Source organism: Felis catus, chromosome A1 (genome assembly GCF_018350175.1).
Source record: "Felis catus isolate Fca126 chromosome A1, F.catus_Fca126_mat1.0, whole genome shotgun sequence".
In the NCBI taxonomy this organism is placed as follows: domain Eukaryota; kingdom Metazoa; phylum Chordata; class Mammalia; order Carnivora; family Felidae; genus Felis; species Felis catus.
This window is the reverse complement of record NC_058368.1, coordinates 71,210,033-71,228,428: the sequence shown is the minus strand read 5'-3', so window position 1 is coordinate 71,228,428 and position 18,396 is coordinate 71,210,033. Positions and strand designations below refer to the sequence as shown.

Genomic DNA, 18,396 nt, shown 5'->3' with positions numbered 1-18,396 from the left:
GTCTGGGGGGCAACTGAAAATTTTGCATTTCTACAGGTTCCCAGGTAATGCTACCTCTGCTACAGACTGAGTCCCCACGTTAAGAATCACTGCTTCAGAGCTCCCCTATAGGCTGAGACTAAAGCTAGTCTCCAGCTGAGGCCCCTTCCTTGCTTAGCTTTTTTTCCCCTGTTCTATCCTGCTTTCTTCACTCTTCTGTTGACCACCAGCCTTTCAGGCTTCTGGGAAACCTAACCATCCCACCTCCAATAGAGCTGTTTCTCCACAACTGTAACTTGCACAAAGTGCTAGATCAGTGACAACCAATGAGATAGGAAGAAAGATGACTGCATTTTTTTGTAAAATGAGTATCAAACTTATTTATTCGACTAATTGGGGTTTTTTTTTATTTTTTTAATGTTTATTTATTTTTTGAGACAGAGAGCATGAACAGAGGAGGGGAGAGAGAGAGGGAGACCCAGAATCTGAAGCAGGCTCCAAGCTCTGAGCTGTCGGAACAGAGCCCAACGCGGAGCTCAAACTCACGGACCGCGAGGTCATGACCTGAGCGGAAGTCAGACGCTCAACCGACTGAGCCACCCAGGTGACCCTGTTTTTACATATTCTTTACATATTCTATGCAGTCAATAGCCTACTGCTTCCCTCTTCTCTGTGGCTACTAGCGAGTTCAAACTAGTTTTCATGTCAAGATGTATAAATTTCTCCTTTATTCTTTTTACTAAGTTTATTAATATGGTATAATAAAAGCACTGTAGATTTGACTTTGAATCCTGAATCTCCCACTTAGTTCTTGTGTGACCTTGAGCAACTTAGTTGACCCCAGCTGTGGAAACGAGAATCATTTGAAGGTGGTTTGATGATTAAATGTGAATACAGCTTTTTTCCTCCTTTGCCATTTGCAACAACCCTAGAATCATCAACCCTAGAATATGGTTTCAAAATACTTTCCACAGCCATCCAGCACCCACAAACAACAAATAAGATCAACCATCCCTCTGTGTTTTGTAAATTCCATCAAATTATTTCAATGGAAACTGCTGTCTTCATCTTCCACCCCAAGCTGCAGCATTCCAAAACACTAAGACTATCCCACCCAAGGGCTCAGGTAGACCTAAGAGTCACTCTTTTTTTTCCCCCCCTGTAAACTGAGATTTAATTCACATACCATAAAACTCATTCTTTTAAAGTACACAACTATGTATTTTAGTATATTCACAAAGTTGTGGAACCATCACCAATCTGATTCCAGAACATTTTTTCATTGCCTCAAAAAGAAACCCCTTAGCTATTAGCAGTTTCTACCAGCCCCCACCCCCAGCCCCTGGCACCTGCTAGTCTGCCGTCTGTCTAGGCATCTACCTATTCTGGACATTTCATATATATGGAATCCTACAATATGCGGCAGCCTTTTGTGCCTTCCTTTCAGGGATCCTTGATTCCACTCTTTGCTTACATCTCCCTTTGAACCCAACAGTAAATACTACTGGCTCTAGTTCTAAAATATATCCCAAGTCTGACCAGGTCTAACTCCAGCGAGACCACCCTACCATCCTCTCTTGTTGAACTTCTACAATGGCCTCCTAACTGGTCTCCCTGATGCCACTCTTCCCACCCCAGTCTCCACTAAGACATTCTCCACATAGCATTCAGAATGGTCTTTCCAAAACATGGATCCAGTTTGCTCAAAATCTTCCAAGGGACTCTCACGATTAGGATAAATTGCACATACAAGCCCCTATATGACTGGCCTACCTACCGCATCTCCTAGCATTCCTCTGTCATTCATTCACTCCAGCCACACTGGCCACACCCATCCCTTGACTATACCAAATACGATCGATCGCAACTCAAAGCTTTTGCTTGGCCTTCCTTTGGATTGCTAGTCCCCTAGATTGTCACATGGTAATCTGAGTCACTTTCCTGTTCAAATGCCACATGCTCAGAAATGTGCCCCCTGTTTCAAAAGCACCGCCACTCTATTTTTCTCCTTTCAGAGCACTTACTGCTCTTTGAACTTACCTATTTCTTTTTTATTTCTTTTTTATTTTTATTTTTTTTATTTTAGAGAGAGAGCATGGGTGAGCAAGGGGCAGAGAAAGGGAGAGAGAGCGTGGAGCCTGGAGTGGGGCTCGAGCTCACGAACGGTGAGATCATGACCTGAGCCAAGGTCAGATGCTTAACTGGCTGAGCCACACAGGCAACCCTGAACTTATCTATTTCTGTGAACACAGTCAGTGTGCTCTACCTGGATATAACCACAATGAAGGCAGAGATGTTCACCGTTATACCCCAGCATTAAACAACACCTGGCACATAGCAGGTGTAGCAGATTGAATGGTGGCCTCCAAAATTGTGTGTCCATATCTTAGAACTTGTGGCTATGACCTCTTCTGGAAAAAGGGTCTTTGGTGATATATTTCGAGATGGGATCATCCTGGATCCTGGCCACGGCCCTAAATCCAAAGACAAGTGCCCTTAGAAAAGACAGAAGAGGAGAGGACACACAGGGAGAAGGAAGGGAAGACCATGTGAGGACACAGGCAGAGAGTTGCAGCCACAAGGTAAGGGATGCCTGGAGCTACGAGAAGCCCAGAGACAAGGAGGCATTCTTCACTGGAGCCTTCAGAGCAAGCATGGCCTTGCCAACATCTTGATTTCCAACTTCTAGCCTCCATAACTGTGAAGGAATAAAGAAGTGTGGTTTTAAGCCACCAGCTGTGTCCCACGGATGCTCTATTAGTTTTCCTGACTAAAATTATAAGCCTGAAAACTATATTTTCCAACATTTTTGAAATTCACTTTTATTTTTATCTTATTAATACTGACCCCATCACAGTTTGTCTTTTTTTTTTATAAAAATGTCAGTAGGAATTTAAAATGAATAATTTTTTTAAATCATACAACACCCTGATTTTTCAAAACAGTATGTATTTGCTCCAACTACTGGAAGGTATCTTCAAAACAAAGCAATATTTCTATATATAAGAATATACCACACTACTGAAATCACTATCATTAAAGACTAAAGACCTTATCAAATTCTTCCTTCAGTCTTTTATTTTTATTCCTTGACCTCTCTACACCAGGGACACGGTGAGGGAACATGTTTTAGTTTCTTTTGATCTCCTCAGTACATATCATAGTAGCAGGCACTTCACAGATGCTCCACAAACACTCTTTGAAGGGACAGAGAACTACATCTCTAGATGAACGAACGAACTATACTGACTCCTCTCAAACCATTCCTCTAAATTCTCCTGTCTCTTCATCTTTTTTTCAAATCTGAATTTAGGGCAATAAGATGGGAGTATTCTTGGGGCGTCTGGGTGGCTCAACCGATTGAGCATCCAACTCTTGATTTGGGCTCAGATCATAACCCCAGTGTTGTGGGATCGAGCCCCGCTGAGTGTGGAGCCTGCTTAAGATTCTCTCTTCCTCTGCCCCGCTCATGCTCTAAAACAAAAAAATAAATAAATTTAAAAAGATGGAGTATTCAGTTAAGTATTAACTTACTATATCCTGCAGAGTTCACATCCAACTTCTACCTCAGATCACCCAAAAACCTGCCACCAATTTCCCTCTTATTTCCCACCAACTCAACATGACTCTTGTAGTCATCTAACTCAGGTTACCTAAAAGGAAACATTGTTTCTACCCCCAAAATATGTTTCCTTCTCAAATTTCCTTTTTCGTCCCTATTCTCCCATTTACCCACATCTTTTAAAAAATAGGAATCATTTAAGGGTTGGCTCAGTCAGTAGAGCATAAGACTCTTAATCTCGAGGTTATAAATTCAAGTCCCACATTGGGTGTAGAGATTACTTAAAAAAATAAAATCTTTAAAAATTTTTGGAATCATTTAAACAATGCCTTTTCCCTCACTCTTTTGATTAAACTGTCCCCCATCTTTCCCTCTTACTTAGAAAAGGATTTTACCAATCACTCCTCGGTTCTGAACCTCCTAACGAAATAAAACCCAAAAAGCAGATGTATAAATACACAAATGTCCATAAGCATTTTATCATGCCAGAACTGGTTCCTGTAATAATCTTAGAAAATTTTCTTCCCAAATGATTGTCAGAAATCTATCAGCATGTTGGAAAGATTTACCTCCGGGCAATTCTAAAGCATTCAGATAGGCTTAAACATTCTTTTTCAAGACTAGAAAAGAAATTCTTGGAATTTTAAGGAACATAAAGCTTGACCATTTAAGTTCTGTGAATGCACCATATAATGAGACCATCACTTAAATGAGAGACAATTTGTAACTGTGAAAACAAGGTTTGGGAATCATACCATCCAAGGTTGAAATTCTGCCTCAATCAATTGTGTCCTTAAGCAAGTTACTTCACTGCTAACATCTGTTTCCTGGTCTGTAATACTGTAACTTTTTGTTTGACTACTTGCTATACAGATAAGAAATAAAACATGAAACCATATAAGGCATATAAAAGTTCAATACACTGTAACAATCACCCTAAAACCAACATCCTAGAGCCACTGAAAAATGGAGACAGAAAAAAAAAACTAGGTATTTAAACAAAATGTGCTGATACACAAAACAAGACTAAAAGGTGAACTCTACATATACCCTAAAAGCAAACAAGTTCTGCTAACTGGCTAAAAGAATGGGGACACTAGGGTCTAGAGTTGCCAGTCTGCTTTCCAACCAACCAAATGGCTTGCAGGATGGGAAAGAGGAATGGCAAGAATAAAATTTTTAAATGGTTCTGCTTCAAAGGCGGACTCAGTGGAGCACATTTCAAATTCATGTAAAAGAAGCACATAAAGAGGGTCGCCTGGGTGGCTCAGTCGGTTGAGCGTCCGACTTCAGCTCAGGTCATGATCTTGCAGTCCATGAGTTCGAGCCCCGTGCCAGGCTCTGGGCGGACAGCTCAGAGCCTGGAGCCTGCTTCAGATTCTGTGTCTCCCTCTCTCTCTGCCCCTACCCCACTCATGCTCTGTCTCTCTCACTCTCAAAAGTGAATAAATGTTAAAAAAATTTTTTTTTAATTTGAAAAAAAAAAGCACATAAAGAAGCTAAGCAGCAGTGCAAGTTCTTCCCCTAAAGTAACAGTGAACTCCAGAGATTCTTCCCACTTCTGGGAGGAATTCTTTATGGGCACTCTACTCCAGTCAGTACTGTCACACATCCAGCACCTATTGTGTTAAACACTGTGCTGAGAACACAGAAATAGACAAGATGCAGTCTCTGGCAACACACTAAAAGAAAGCAGGAGATGGGGCGCTTGGCTGGCTCAGTGGATGGACCAGGTGACTCTTCACCTCAGGGTTGTAAATTTGAGCCCCATGTTGGATGTAGAGATTACTTAAAAATAAAATCTTTTGGGGCGCCTGGGTGGCTCAGTCGGTTAAGCGTCGGACTTCGGTTCAGGTCATCATCTCACAGTTCGTGGGTTCAAGCCCTGCATCGGGCTCTGTGCTGACAGCTCAGGGCCTAGAGCCTGCCTCAGATTCTGAGTCTCTTTCTCTCTCCACTCCTCCCCTGCTCACTCTGTCTCTCAAAAATAAAAAAATTACAAAAAAAGAAAATCTTTAAAAAAAGGGGGGGGGAGTATGGAGAAAAATCAAAGCTTATATATTATACCCCAATAACATCTAAAAAGTATATAGCAATAAATACTGTAACAACTTTCCTCTCGGCCTCACCAATCTAAAATGTCAGTGCAATCCTTCCTACCTCCAACATGAATGACTTCCCATCACTATAACAAAAAGACCAAAAGTAATAGCTTGATCTGCAAAGCAAGCACAACCTGATTCATACCTACCTCCCTAGCACTGTCTAATCTCTGCACACTACAGCCTAAGTAGGCTTTTGTCAGTGCTTATATCTTGTCATTCCCTCTGGCCACAGGGCCTTTGCACATGCTATTCTTTCACAGTCATCTCTTCTATCTTTACAAGTCACTTTATCCTTCAAAACTTGTTTCAATTTTCACTTCCAAAGGAAAACAGTCCTTTCCCTTAAGCAGGATAGCATGACTAAGGGCACCAGTTCTGGAGTCCTATATCCTAGCTCTGCCACTGACCAATTCCATAGCTTTGAGCAAGTCACATAACACTTTGTGCCTCAATATCTTCATCTATAAATCGGGATTATATGGCTGTCGTGAGGACTGAATAAATTAATTCAAGTAAAGCACCAGAACGGTATCTATGACATAGAGCTCAGTATCATGACTTGGTCAAATCCCTCCATTGTATTTTCTTATAGCACCAAGACCTCTCCCCTAATAGCATTTTACACTTACTTGTCTCTCTCTAATAGACTACCATATCTAAGAGAGCAGAAACTATATTTGTTCCCCATTGGTAGAATACAGGAAATAATCCCATAAAGATTTGTTGAATAAAAAAGTAGTTGAAAGGACAAAGCTGAGTCCCAGCAAAGTGACTTGTCTAATATACAAAACTTCATCTGTGTGACTGACTCCAAAGCCCAAGCCTTCCACTACACCAGGCCGCCTCCTATGTAAACGCATAAGATGTGACAACTGCAACTAATGTAGCCAACAAAGACTAAGATAACAAAAGCATTTAAAAACAGATTTTGTGGCCACACAAAGAACACTGTGTACTTCGACAGTGGCATCCAAAGCTGAGGCTAAGCTAACACAGGTGCAGGCTCAATTCCACTTGGGGCTGGAGCTCCCACAGTGCTCACCTGGGCCTCAGTTCCCTCCTCTTTAAGAGAATGGGATGGGCCAGATCATCTCTAAAGTGTTTTCCAATTCTAGAGTTCAAGGACAATAAATCAATTTATGTGACAATTTTTAGAAGATTTTTTTTCTTTTAAGTAAGTTTAACAAGCAGACGAACCAAATGACAGGTGGTTTTCAGGGAGACCCTCATTTTAAAGAATTCGCTGAAATGACTTAATAAACCCTATTAATAAAGTCAAGTCGTCTTTGCTCAGAAACTACAAGAGACTCCATTTTCAAGAGAAAGTCTTAACAGCGGCCCACAGACACTCCAACATATGAGCCAAGGCTGTCATCAAGAAACCCTGGGGCACACAGCACAGAGGCAAAATGGGTTTAGAACAATTGTACAAAACTCCGGCTAACCACTACATAGAAAAGAAAACTAAACTCACAGGATGCACACACAGCAAACTGCGATGTAATTCAATTGAAATAGGCTCTCAACTCAAACGTAAAAGGTAGTAGCAATCCTGGCATCGCAGTCACTTTAGAAGTTGAGATAAACTCACAACCCTAATTCTACTTCAGCAGCAATTCAGTGTCCCTAAAATTACGAAAAAGCCAAGAGAAAACAAACTGTAAGGATCCTTAAGAATCCACCCTGGGAAGCTCAAGCCGAAGCCGAAGCCGAAGCTGAGGCCGAAGCCGAGGCCGAAGCCGTAAGGCACAAGAACGGCTGCAGGGAAAAAGCACGTAGGCGCCAGCCACACGGCTGTCAGCCGCTCCCAGGGGCTAGCGAGCCGAGGGCGCACGCCTGCCGGCTCGGAGGGCCCCTCCGACTCCACGAGCTTCCGGGTAAGGGCTGCGCTCCAGCGCCAACGCGGGTGCGGAGGGACGAGGGGCGCCGACGGCTGCGGAACGGGCCTCGGTGTCGCCGGGGAACCGTGGGGCGCTCTCCACCACACCGGCCACCCGCAAGCGCTGCGGGGCTGCGAGCCCAGCGAAGCCCAGCGAAGCCCAGGCCCGCGGGGAGCCCGCTCGCTCCTCACCTTCAGGGTCCACAGCGCTGAGCTCCGCATCAGCGGCTGCGGCAACCGCCGCCCACGCCGTCCGGCCCCGACCAGCGCCGCCGCCCCAGCCCAGAGCCCCGCCATTGTCGCCCCTGCCGACCGGCGCTCTGCTGACCTCTCACCCCGCCGAAGGGGGCGGAGAAGGGGAGCGCCAGAGCTTCGGCCAATCATGCGCCGAGACCCGCGGCCCCGCCCCCTGCCGCTCAGGAGGGGGCGTAGGGGCGACTGGCCCAACCGCGGAAACTGGCAGACCCGCCGCGGGACGGCCGAGTGCCCGGACCCGAGGGAGGGGCCCCCGACCGGACCCCGGCGTGAGCGAGTCGGGGAGGACGCGCGTGAGTTCTGGCGGCAGCTGGTCCGCGCCTGCTTGGGGTAAACCCCGTCCTGTACCAGCGTCCACCTAGCTACAGTCCGTGGCCTGGCCACTCACTCCACGTCAGTTAGTGACCTAAGCCCCATGGCCACCCTGCAGGGCCGAGTGCCCTAAGTTCCAGACATAAGCCCGAACTATATTCCTTTTATTCGAAGGCATAAATTGCAAAGCACCAAGTCAAGATAAGATTTTGAACAGATAGCAGAGATAATGCTCTAGGTCTAGAAATCAGAGATGGGAGCTCAGGCTCGAAATAGCTGCTTGTCCGAGGAATTAGCCAAAACCAGGTCAGTTTCTGTTGCTTGCTAGCAGGCACCCTTACGAGTAGTAGTGCAACTACTAAGGGCCAGACCTTGTGCTGGATGTCCCAAATTCTATCTCATTTAACCTTCACAAGAATTCTAAAGGCCCACACATTATTCCCATTTTGAAAAACTGAATTTATAGGGAGGTAAAGTCATTTAGCCAGTAAATGGTGACACCAGGGTTTGAACCCAGGTCTGGCTGTCTTCAGAGACTGGGCTTTTGCTTTGCTGTATTACAAATTTTATAACATAAGCAGCACAGAGAAATAATATTATGATCACCCAGGCCCCCATTACATGGTTACAAATCAACATTTTGTCAGTCTTATTTCATCTAGTCCCCCTTTTCATCTTTTGCTGGAGTATTTTACATTATTTTGTTTTTGTTTTTGTTTTTGTTTTTTAAGTTGAGAGAAAGAGAGAGAGCAGAGGAAGGGCAGAGAGAGAGGGAGAGGGAGAACCCTGAGCGGGCTTGGCGCGTTCAGCACAGAGCCCAACATGGGGCTTGATCCCACGAACTGTGAGATCATGACCTGAGTCCAAATCAAGAGACGGTCACTTGAAAGACTGAGCCAGCCAGTTGCCCCATGCTGGAGTATTTTTAAGCAAATCTCAGACATCAGGTCATACCACCAACAAACAGGCCAGTATCAGCAGTTCTGCTCTTAACTATTTTCCTACTCCTTCAGAGTCACCTTGAGAGAGTTGCAAAACTAGGAATGACCTAGAGTATGTTACAGCATAGCAAATGCCTAAAGGTACAAAGTGTTTGGGATAGCAGAGAGATGACATTTCGTGGAACTGTAAAATGTAAGTAAGAACTTTCATGACAGACAAAATAAAAAGGAATATCAAGTTTCACAGGTTTTTTCATCTATGTATTTAAGGCTGGAATCATTTCCTACCCGAGAAACCTTTTTTTTTTTTTTTTTCTTTCTTTTTCTTCTTCCCATTTTAACCTTTGGATTTGTTCTCCTTACATCCTGTCTGTTTTGTTCTTTTCATGAAAGGCACTTGTGGCAGAAACTACTTGTTTTCTCCACTCATTCCTTTAATAAGAGAGCTCCTAAGTTTTAGCTGCACACAGGCCACCCAGCTCAAGGCCGCAGTATCCAGCCTCCCTTACAAGGGGTATGGCCATGTGACTAAGGGCAGTCTCATGGAATGTAAGGGTTGTGCCCTTAAAGAGTAGACGCATGCCCTCCATCTCCTCTACTCCCCTTCCTGAAGTTAGACATGGGTGGGTGCTGGAGCAGTCATCTTCACTCCAAGACAGGAGCCCCATGTTGGAGATGGCAGAGCAAATGACAGGAGGAGCCCAACCCCCTGACTCTGTGGAGCCATCTTATCAGCCTGCTGCTGCTGAATGCATGTTCTGGGACAGAGAAACAAAGTTTTATCTTGTTTAAGTCATTGTTATTTCTGCCTTTACTATAGCAACCAAAACTGTATCTTAACCAACTCATACTCTAGTATCCAGAAGTGAGGTGCTGACATAATGAAACCTGAAATGCATGGTGATAACAGTGACAACCCCAAAATCGCAAACCAGAAGCTGAAAGCTGACAACTCTTATTGCCATGGTACCTCTTTGGCAAAATGGTTACTTTCAAACTTCTGGACAGTCTTGCTATCACTATCACTGATACAACCTATACTTCTAATGCAATGTTTTCAAAGACCAGCAGCGGCATTTTAAGTTAAACAGTCCTACCTTGTCTGAGCTGTGCCACACACTTAGGATGTTTATGATCTCCAAAGCCCACTTCCTGTCTGAAATGTCTGTGAACAGTTGTTCCATATACTTTGTCTACTTTATCCACAGTGACAGAGAAGCAGTTACTTCATCGTGGCCAGAAGCAGGTCTTTTCTCAAAACTCTGCAAGTATCTTTACATCGTCTTCTAGCTTCCAGAGTTGCTCTTATTTGTGATCCAATGTATCTGATTACAGTTACCTGGCTGCTATACTGTTGTGTAGTGGGTATGGAGCAGAGAGAAGTCCGAGTTGTAAATTAGGGAATCCTGACCAGCCAGCCATATGCACAACAAATAGCAAGCCTGCGCTCCACCAAGAGATCTTGACCTTTGAGCTACACATATCTGGCTCTCTTTGAGGGAGAGTATGCGCAGACTAGGTATGCTGGATTGAAAACTGTGTTTCCCTAAATCCTCTTCCCTTTATGGTGCCTGGTTAGAGTTGATCAAAAGAAAAACTGATAAGATATTTAGAAGGCAGGAGTGAAACATTACTCTCTGAAGATTATTACCATAAGATAAGTAACGTAGTTTCCTGGAAAGTCTCAGTTTGCTGTCATCCAGGTTGTTTTTCCCAACTGCTACCCCTGCTGACCACCAGCAACTCCACACCCACCACTGGCTGCTTGACTGGAGAGCCACAAAGGGGTTAACTATACATAGGTAACTGCTCCTTATTGACCCCTCCATGAGATCCTTCTCATTCCCATTTGGCAGCCAGACATGTATGGCTTCTCAGCTATCTGTCAAACTCCATCTTGTCTACGTTGCAATGCATCAGGCAGACTGTTTTAATCTCTCTCTCTCTCTCTGGTCCTCTGAAAGGAGCCTGTAGCCATTGACTAATGAGAGAATGCATCAGGGAAGGAAAAATAGCCCAAGTTTTCAGGAATTACTGGCTCTGAACTGCTAGTAATTCCTAGAGACCCAAAATGCCATTGTGTCCCACCACTGAAAGTAGAGAATGTGGCACAACTATTTGAGTGATGAACGGGTGGACCATGGCAGACACTGCTCATTGTCTTCTAATGTCCATCTTGCTCTCATTAGTTCGGTAAAAGAACTCTCACAATTTAGGTGGGTGTATGGTAAGAACTACATTTCCTCGGGGAAGGAAGGACTTCCATGGCAGCAAGAGTGGCCAGGTTACTAAGTTTTGCCCAATGGGATGTAAGCAGAAGGGACGTAGACAGCTCTTGGGTTGTGTCCTTCAAAGGAAGGGGCACGTCTTCCACTTTCCCTTCTCTTCCCAGCTTGCCAGAATGGAGGCATACAGATTATAAGGAAAATTCCAAAGAGCTGAGGAGATGGCAGGATCTAGCTAACTGCTCTCCAAATATGTTCATTCTTCTTCCTGAGCACAATACTAGGCAACATTTCTAGCCTCCTTTACAGCTAGATGTAGTGAGGCACCTGCATTCCTGTCAGTGGAGTGTGAGTGGAAGTAAGATACTCCAACCTCGAGGCTAGGTTCATAAAACCCTCCATACATTTCTTCACACCCTTTCTTTCTCCTCTCATCTGCTGAGACTCCTGGAAGGCACTAGATAGAAGGAGTCTTGGTATCTCAATGCCTAAGTAGACCAAGATCTTTCTTGCCTTCCCACACTAAACTGTGACATGAGCAAGAAATAAACTTTGTACTTGCTTAAGCCACTGAGATTTGGGGATTGCAAAAGCAGTTAATCTACCCAGCCTAATACAGTATTAATAAAGGGAAAATAAACAGACTAAAAAGGACTTTTGTACACATCAGAAGGGAACAGATGATATTTAAGAGGAAAGTAGATTTTTTTTCTGAAAATAGAATGAAGGAATATTTAACACTAAATTATAGAATTGATAAATTTTGACAAGAACTCTTCAAAATCAAAGTATTGAAAATATTTTTTACTATTACTATAAATTAATTAGACCACTGCTTAAAAACTGTCAGAATAAAAATATACATTAACAATATCAGGAATAGTATCCATCCTATGAATAGCACCCAAGGTATCTAAAAACATGGCAAGGATTTCTTCTCCTTGTTTTACTTATTTATTTTTTGCAAGAGAGAAAACACAAGCAAGAGAGGGGAAGAGGGAGAGGGAGAGAGAATTTTAAGCAGGCTCCATGCCAGCATGCAGCCCAGTGTAGGGCTGGCTCTCACAACCGTGAGATCATGACCTAAGCCAGTTAGGCACCTATCCAACTGAGCCACCGAGGCACCTTGCAAGAATTTCTTCTCAAAGAATTCAGTATTAGAGTAGGCTCTAGAGAAGGAGTTGGCAAACTTTTTCTGTTTAATAAACAGTGAAGATTTCAGGCTTGTAAGAGGCACATAAGTCTCTGTTGCATACTTTTTTGTTTCTTTAGCAACCCTTTAAAATGTAAAAGTTTTAAACTAAACTTTTAGCTTGCAGGCCTATAAAAACAAGAAGCAGGCTGGATTTGGCCTGGGGTGTAGTCTGCAGACCTCTGCTCTAGAGTAGTGCTATACTAAGTGTACTCCAGCAACCACTGCCCATTGGCCACCAACGTGAGAGTTATGTGACAAGGCTGTCACATAAGATCTTTTAACAATTTATGTATTTATCTCAACACACAGTCTATGGTATATTTGTTCAGGTTGCTTTAGCAGATGTACTATAGACTGTGTGGCTTAAGCAGTAACTATTTCTCACAATGCTGGAAGCTGGGAAGTTCAAGATCAAGGTACCAGCAGATCCAGTGTCTGCTGGAGGCCGCTGCCCGGTTTGTAGGTGGCCATCATCTTGCAGCCTCACACAGTAAGAACAGAGAAAGATATCTAATGTCTAATGTCTTTCCTTATAAGGGCACTGATCCCATTCATGAGGGCTCCACTCTCACTGCCCAATCACTTCTAAAAGGCCCCAACTCCAAATACCATCATACAGGTGATTAGCTTCAACACATGAATTTTGGAAGGATACATTCAGTCCCTGGTAGGAACCTATAACTAACGTTTTGAGGATTGACACTGGCCTGCAGACCAAATTTTGTATGGTACTGCAATCAAAATCATGTCATGTTTTATGGACATCCACCATCCTTGGAACACCTTTCTAACATTGGGGAGTTTCTTACAGGATGAGTTCTCCCCAAGATAGAACCAGATATTTGCTTTGTCTTACTCCTTTACAGTTAGATTCAGGCAGATGATCTAGCTGCACCAGTAGCTGCATCCTGGAAAGGTGTTGATTCAAGACAGCTATGTGATAAGCAGTTGCTACCCAGAATCCATTTGCTGGTGAGGGTAGCAGCACAGGCTCCCAGCTACAGGATCCATGTGGGGTCTTCGCTGGGGTCTTGTAGGAATACTGGAGTATTCTGTCCTGTCTATGTATCCTCCAATTCTACTCTCAAGCCCTTTGGAGATCTTGTGAGTTAATGTCCCTTAATAGATTCCATTTCTGTTTAGACTAGCTAGACTCTTCTATTGCACCTAAGAACTTACTGATATAGATGTTTACTGATAAATGAAATTAATTCACCATCCCAAATTAAACAGTGTTCAGGTCCTATCATTAACACCAGAGCTGTTTTTCTTCAATAAAAAACTTTGGAGTTTGTAAGAAATAATAATAAATAATAAAAATCATTTTAAAAATTGAGTTTGTTCCAATTAGCGTAAGAGAAAATTTTTAAATGTGGTCTCTTTCCTCAAGGACTTCAAAATTTATCTAGAGAGTGAAAAGTAGCATACCAAAAACAAAAAATAAGCACCAAATTGTGCACCAAGATACAAAAGCCTATCTCTAAACAGCTCATGAGGTACAGCCAGGCCCAGAGCTCTTTCCTAGCATAGCAACCACAGAAGATCCTTGAAGCTCTCGGTAACCAACTTTGTGTCCAGCAGCCTCCTCATTTTGGCCACGGGTTAAGGACACAAGAACTGAACCCGACTCTTATGGAAGATTGTGGGAGAATTCTCAAATATGTTTGGGACCATGGTACCTATGCATAACAATTTTTATTTTCACAGAAACAAATCAGTAATAGTTTATGACTATTGTCTTTAAGCAACGTATGCCAAGGTCCCCAAACCCTTTCATATCTGCCCTGAGAGAACAAATAACATTTGTAAATACTGTTATTTAGGGAACTTCCTTGCTTACTCTTTTTGATATGTGTAGATTAAGGATAAACTTGACTGGATCCTGGAAGATCAAAAGAACTACAAAGAGTCCATTTCTGACCCAAATGAAAAAAAGACAGTAGATAAAATAATTAATATTTATTGAATGCTTATTCTATGCCAGAGACTGTTCTCAGCAAAGCGGTGTTTGGAGACAAAGCTGAAGGAAGAGGAAAGACCAGACCCTGAGGAAAGTAAATATTATACTATGGAGTTTGGGGCTTTCATCTTCCAGGCCAGAAATCACAATGTGGCAGAATGTGGGCCACACATAGCACAAGACTGTTTGGCTTTAGCCTTGTGTGTGTGTGTGTGTGTGTGTGTGTGTGTGTGTGTGTGCGCGCGCGCGCGCGGTGCACTCCTGTGCACATTGTATGTTTCTCAAATTGAATTAGTTAACTATTCAAAATATGGCAGCTTTCGTGTATAAATCCAAATTTTCTTTTCTTGAGATAGTGAAAGATTTAACAATGCGGGGATCCCCACCTCAAAACATTCAAAGGCATCACCATGTGCCACACTCAGTCCTTTACTCACTGTCTTTAGATGCTTGTGTTTTTTTCATCCCTGTTTTTTAAGGTGGAAAACCTGAAGCATCTTAATCTAGGAAGTGATACTGTCTTTGCATTTTACAATATTTTTTTGCATTATTCTAGAACTAGTGCAAAAGTATCCACGTGGATAAATCTCACAAATATAAGATGCAGCATAAATAAATAAGTAAATAAATTGCTGAAGAATATATACAGTTTGATACTATTTTAATGAAAGTTTTAACATGAAACAGTCTTATATTATTGAAGAACACATGCATAAGTAATAAAGGGATGAAATAATGTGTGGGAACACTAGTTACTGAGTTTGAGAGGCAGGTTGCCCTTGCCGAGGGAGGCTAGGGCTGCCATAACTGGGTAGCTTAGATTTTTATTTTCCCACAGTTCTGGAGGCTAGAAATCCAAGATCAAGGTGCTGGCCAATTCAGTTTCTGGTGAGAACTCTCCCTAGCTTGTGGACAGCTACCTTCTCATTGTGTCCTCACATGGCCTTTCCTCCCTGCTTATGTCCAAGGAGAGTGACAGAACTCTCTAGTAACTTTTCTTCTAAAGTCTCTAATCCTGTCAGTTCGGAGTCTGACCCCAATGACCTCATTTAACTTTTAATTACTTCCATAAAGGCCTTATCTCCAAATACAGTCACAATGAGGTTAGGGCTTCAACATATGAATGGGGAAGGAGTGAGGAGGGGGAGACACATTCAGCCCATAACACTGTCCCATGAAGGGACACACACAGCACACTCTTGACCCAGCAATGAAAATGCATATGTGCAATGTTTTTGCCCGGGGAAGACTTTCAGAGACTCAGTGAGCAATGTTTCTACCGGCGGCTAGTCATGTAAGCACCCTTTGCTTAACACCTACCAAAACTCCAGCTACCCAGAAGAAAAGCAAGTGTTCAGCAATAAACCACATTATTTGCATAGTCTGAGTACAGTGGGCCACCCTTATCAGTGGAAGGCAGTAGGAATGTTTCCAAAATCCAGCCAAGGGCGAACTTTGCAATCAGGCCTTTCTAAAGAAAGTCACCTCAGGGGTGCCTGGGTGGCTCACTCGGTTGAGCGTCTGACTCTTGATTTTGGCTCAGGTCATGGCCCTAGAGTTGTAGGATTGAGCCCTAAGTTGGGCTGTCTGCAGTGCCTCCTTGGGATTCTCTCTTCTTCCTCTCTATCTGCCCTTCCCCCACTCATACTCTCTCTCCCAAAGTAAAAACAAACTTTAAAAAAATGAATAAAGATAGTCACATGAGGCTTGCTGTGTCAACTCTCCTCTGCACACTTACCAATGACCTCCTCAGCTCTGCTGTATCTCTCCCACCTTCTGGTTAACAACTGCTAAGATACCCAATTGCTAAGCACTAAAACTGGTATAGTAACTGTCTATAGATTGTTTCTAGGTTTTAATACCATTGCCAATCAAAGCCAATCATAGTATACTTTATGACCTGAAAGGCCCTTACAATCCATAACATGTTCTCTCCCAAGGTAATAATTGATGATATCTTTCTAAATTAATTATGTATCATACTTCAGGAGAGGATCTCACCCTCTTCCATCCCTGGGTGCTGATTAACATAGCAAGCAAGCTCTTCAGTCTTGTTACCATAGCAAAGATAGTTTGGTGACCATCTTAATCCAACAACGGAGTTGGAAACACTTAAAGCATAGTCAAGAATGTTTCTAAAAAAAATAAAAAAGAATGTTTCTAGTGCATATCCTACTGCCTATAATAAAATCCTGGCAAAACTAAAGCTAGAAAAGAGAACAGAACCAAAGCTTCTTTGAGCATTTCCAAATGCTTTATATAAAATTGCCCTAACAATGGGATATGAATGTGTTTTGGTACTTGTGTGTTCATATTTTTTTAAGTATATTTATTTAATTTGAGAGAGAGAGAAAAAGAGTGTACACAAGCAGGCAAGGGGCAGAGAGAGAGGGGGAGAGAGAATCTCAAGCAGGCCCCACGCTGTCAGAGCAGAGCATGACACGAGGCTCAAACCACAAACCGAGAGATCATGACCTGAGCCAAAATCAGGAGTCAGACACTTAACCAACGGAGTCACCCAACCACCCTGGTAATTGTGTATTTATTAGAATTAAGTTTTCTCTTTTCAGAAAGCCACAACTTGTACAGAAGCATAAAGTTTCCTACCTAAGGAGTCTTAACTTTCTCTTTAGGGGCGGAAACATTCATTTCACTGGAATTTTTACTAAGGAGCTTTATAAAGCTCAGTACTTCATTGCCCATATCATCCTCAATCCTCAGGTAGTACAGAAAAGACAAATAGAATTCTCAACTCTAGCTCAATTTTTAGAAACTCTGGAACTTGGCCTGAACAGTTGCCTTTTATCTTAATGACAATGAAATCAAACTCCATAGCCAGCCCATTGACTCTCAATCTATTAACTAATAGGCATCTTATCTGCCTGTCCCCAGTTATAGACTTTTCCTTATTACAGGCTGAAATAGCCAAATATTGCAAATATTTGTATATATATATACACAAATATTGTGTGTGTGTATATATATATATGTATATAGCCACCCATTATAACCATTTTAAGGGTACAGTTCAGTGGTATTAAATACATTGACATTGTTGTATAAACCATCACTACCATCCATCTCCAGAACTTTTCTCACCTTGCAAAATTGAAACTGTTTTCCTTAAACACTAAATGCCCATTTTCTGCTCCCCGCAGACCCTAGCCACCACCTTTCTACTGTCTCTATGAGTTTGACTATTCTAGATATCTCCTATAAGTGGAATCAATGCACAACTTTGTCAACAGATGTGAGTAGCTTTTTCAGAACATCCTTCAAAACAACTCTTTTCACTATTTAAAATGAGAGGTGTTATCTCTTTAAAGAACCATGAGAAAAAGACTGCCCTGACCTCACTGAAAAGGACCTTACAGGCACTATGAACAACTAACACAGTCGTCCCACTCTGGGGTGTTGATCCTTGCTTTCTTACTTGTTAATGAAGGAGAAAGAAATCCTTCTTGATCAGAAAGACTGTTTGTTCCTGCTACAGACCTCAACCTGAGAATTCTTAGGAGTACTCCAGAAGCAGAAAACCATAGGAAAGAGCTTCCACTCAAGACTATCAGAACAAACTAACGACTAGAGGCAGGAGACAGCCCAAGCGCCATGAACATGGGAAGTCAGGGAACCAGCACTGCACATTGTCACACTTCAATCTGTATGCACGTTTTCTTAATTTTCCTACATATTTTCCTTTACCTTTTTTGGGTTAAGGTTCTGGATTGTTGACAGCTTGTTACCTCTTAACTATGGTACCGATAAGCAATGGTTCGCTTATAGATAGAATCAACTGATGAGAATTGTTGAATTGTCGGGAATCTTATTAAATTCTTCAAAGCTTGAAATCAGCCTGTGGAAACTTTTACACAGTGGAAACAAGAAAACTACACATCAGGGCCTCCCCTACTCCCACCATCCCAGAGAAAGAATCTGTTGTTAAACATTTACCAGCACACCACTGCCTAAAAAGTACCCATCTT

The 18,396-nt window shown here is 42.6% G+C and overlaps 1 protein-coding gene and 1 long non-coding RNA gene across 10 annotated transcripts in view; one reads left to right on the top strand and one right to left on the bottom strand.

Annotated features, from left to right (window-relative positions):
* PCCA (propionyl-CoA carboxylase subunit alpha) overlaps positions 1-7,964 on the bottom strand; it is a 415,541-nt gene extending 407,577 nt beyond the window's left edge. For 8 of the 9 annotated variants that reach the window (XM_003980505.5, XM_003980504.5, XM_019829079.3 and 5 more), the window contains exon 1: positions 7,718-7,924. In XM_003980505.5, coding sequence (XP_003980554.3) covers positions 7,718-7,909 — 192 coding nt within the window. In that variant the 5' untranslated portion in view covers positions 7,910-7,924. Of the gene's footprint in view, positions 1-7,717 lie in introns of all 9 variants that reach the window. The other variant, XM_003980503.5, reaches the window with a different exon arrangement.
* Positions 7,964-18,261, top strand: LOC123378948. The gene is made up of 2 exons (XR_006596519.1): positions 7,964-8,073; positions 14,438-18,261. It is a non-coding gene; the product is annotated as an uncharacterized LOC123378948 (long non-coding RNA).
* Positions 18,262-18,396: the final 135 nt, after the last annotated feature.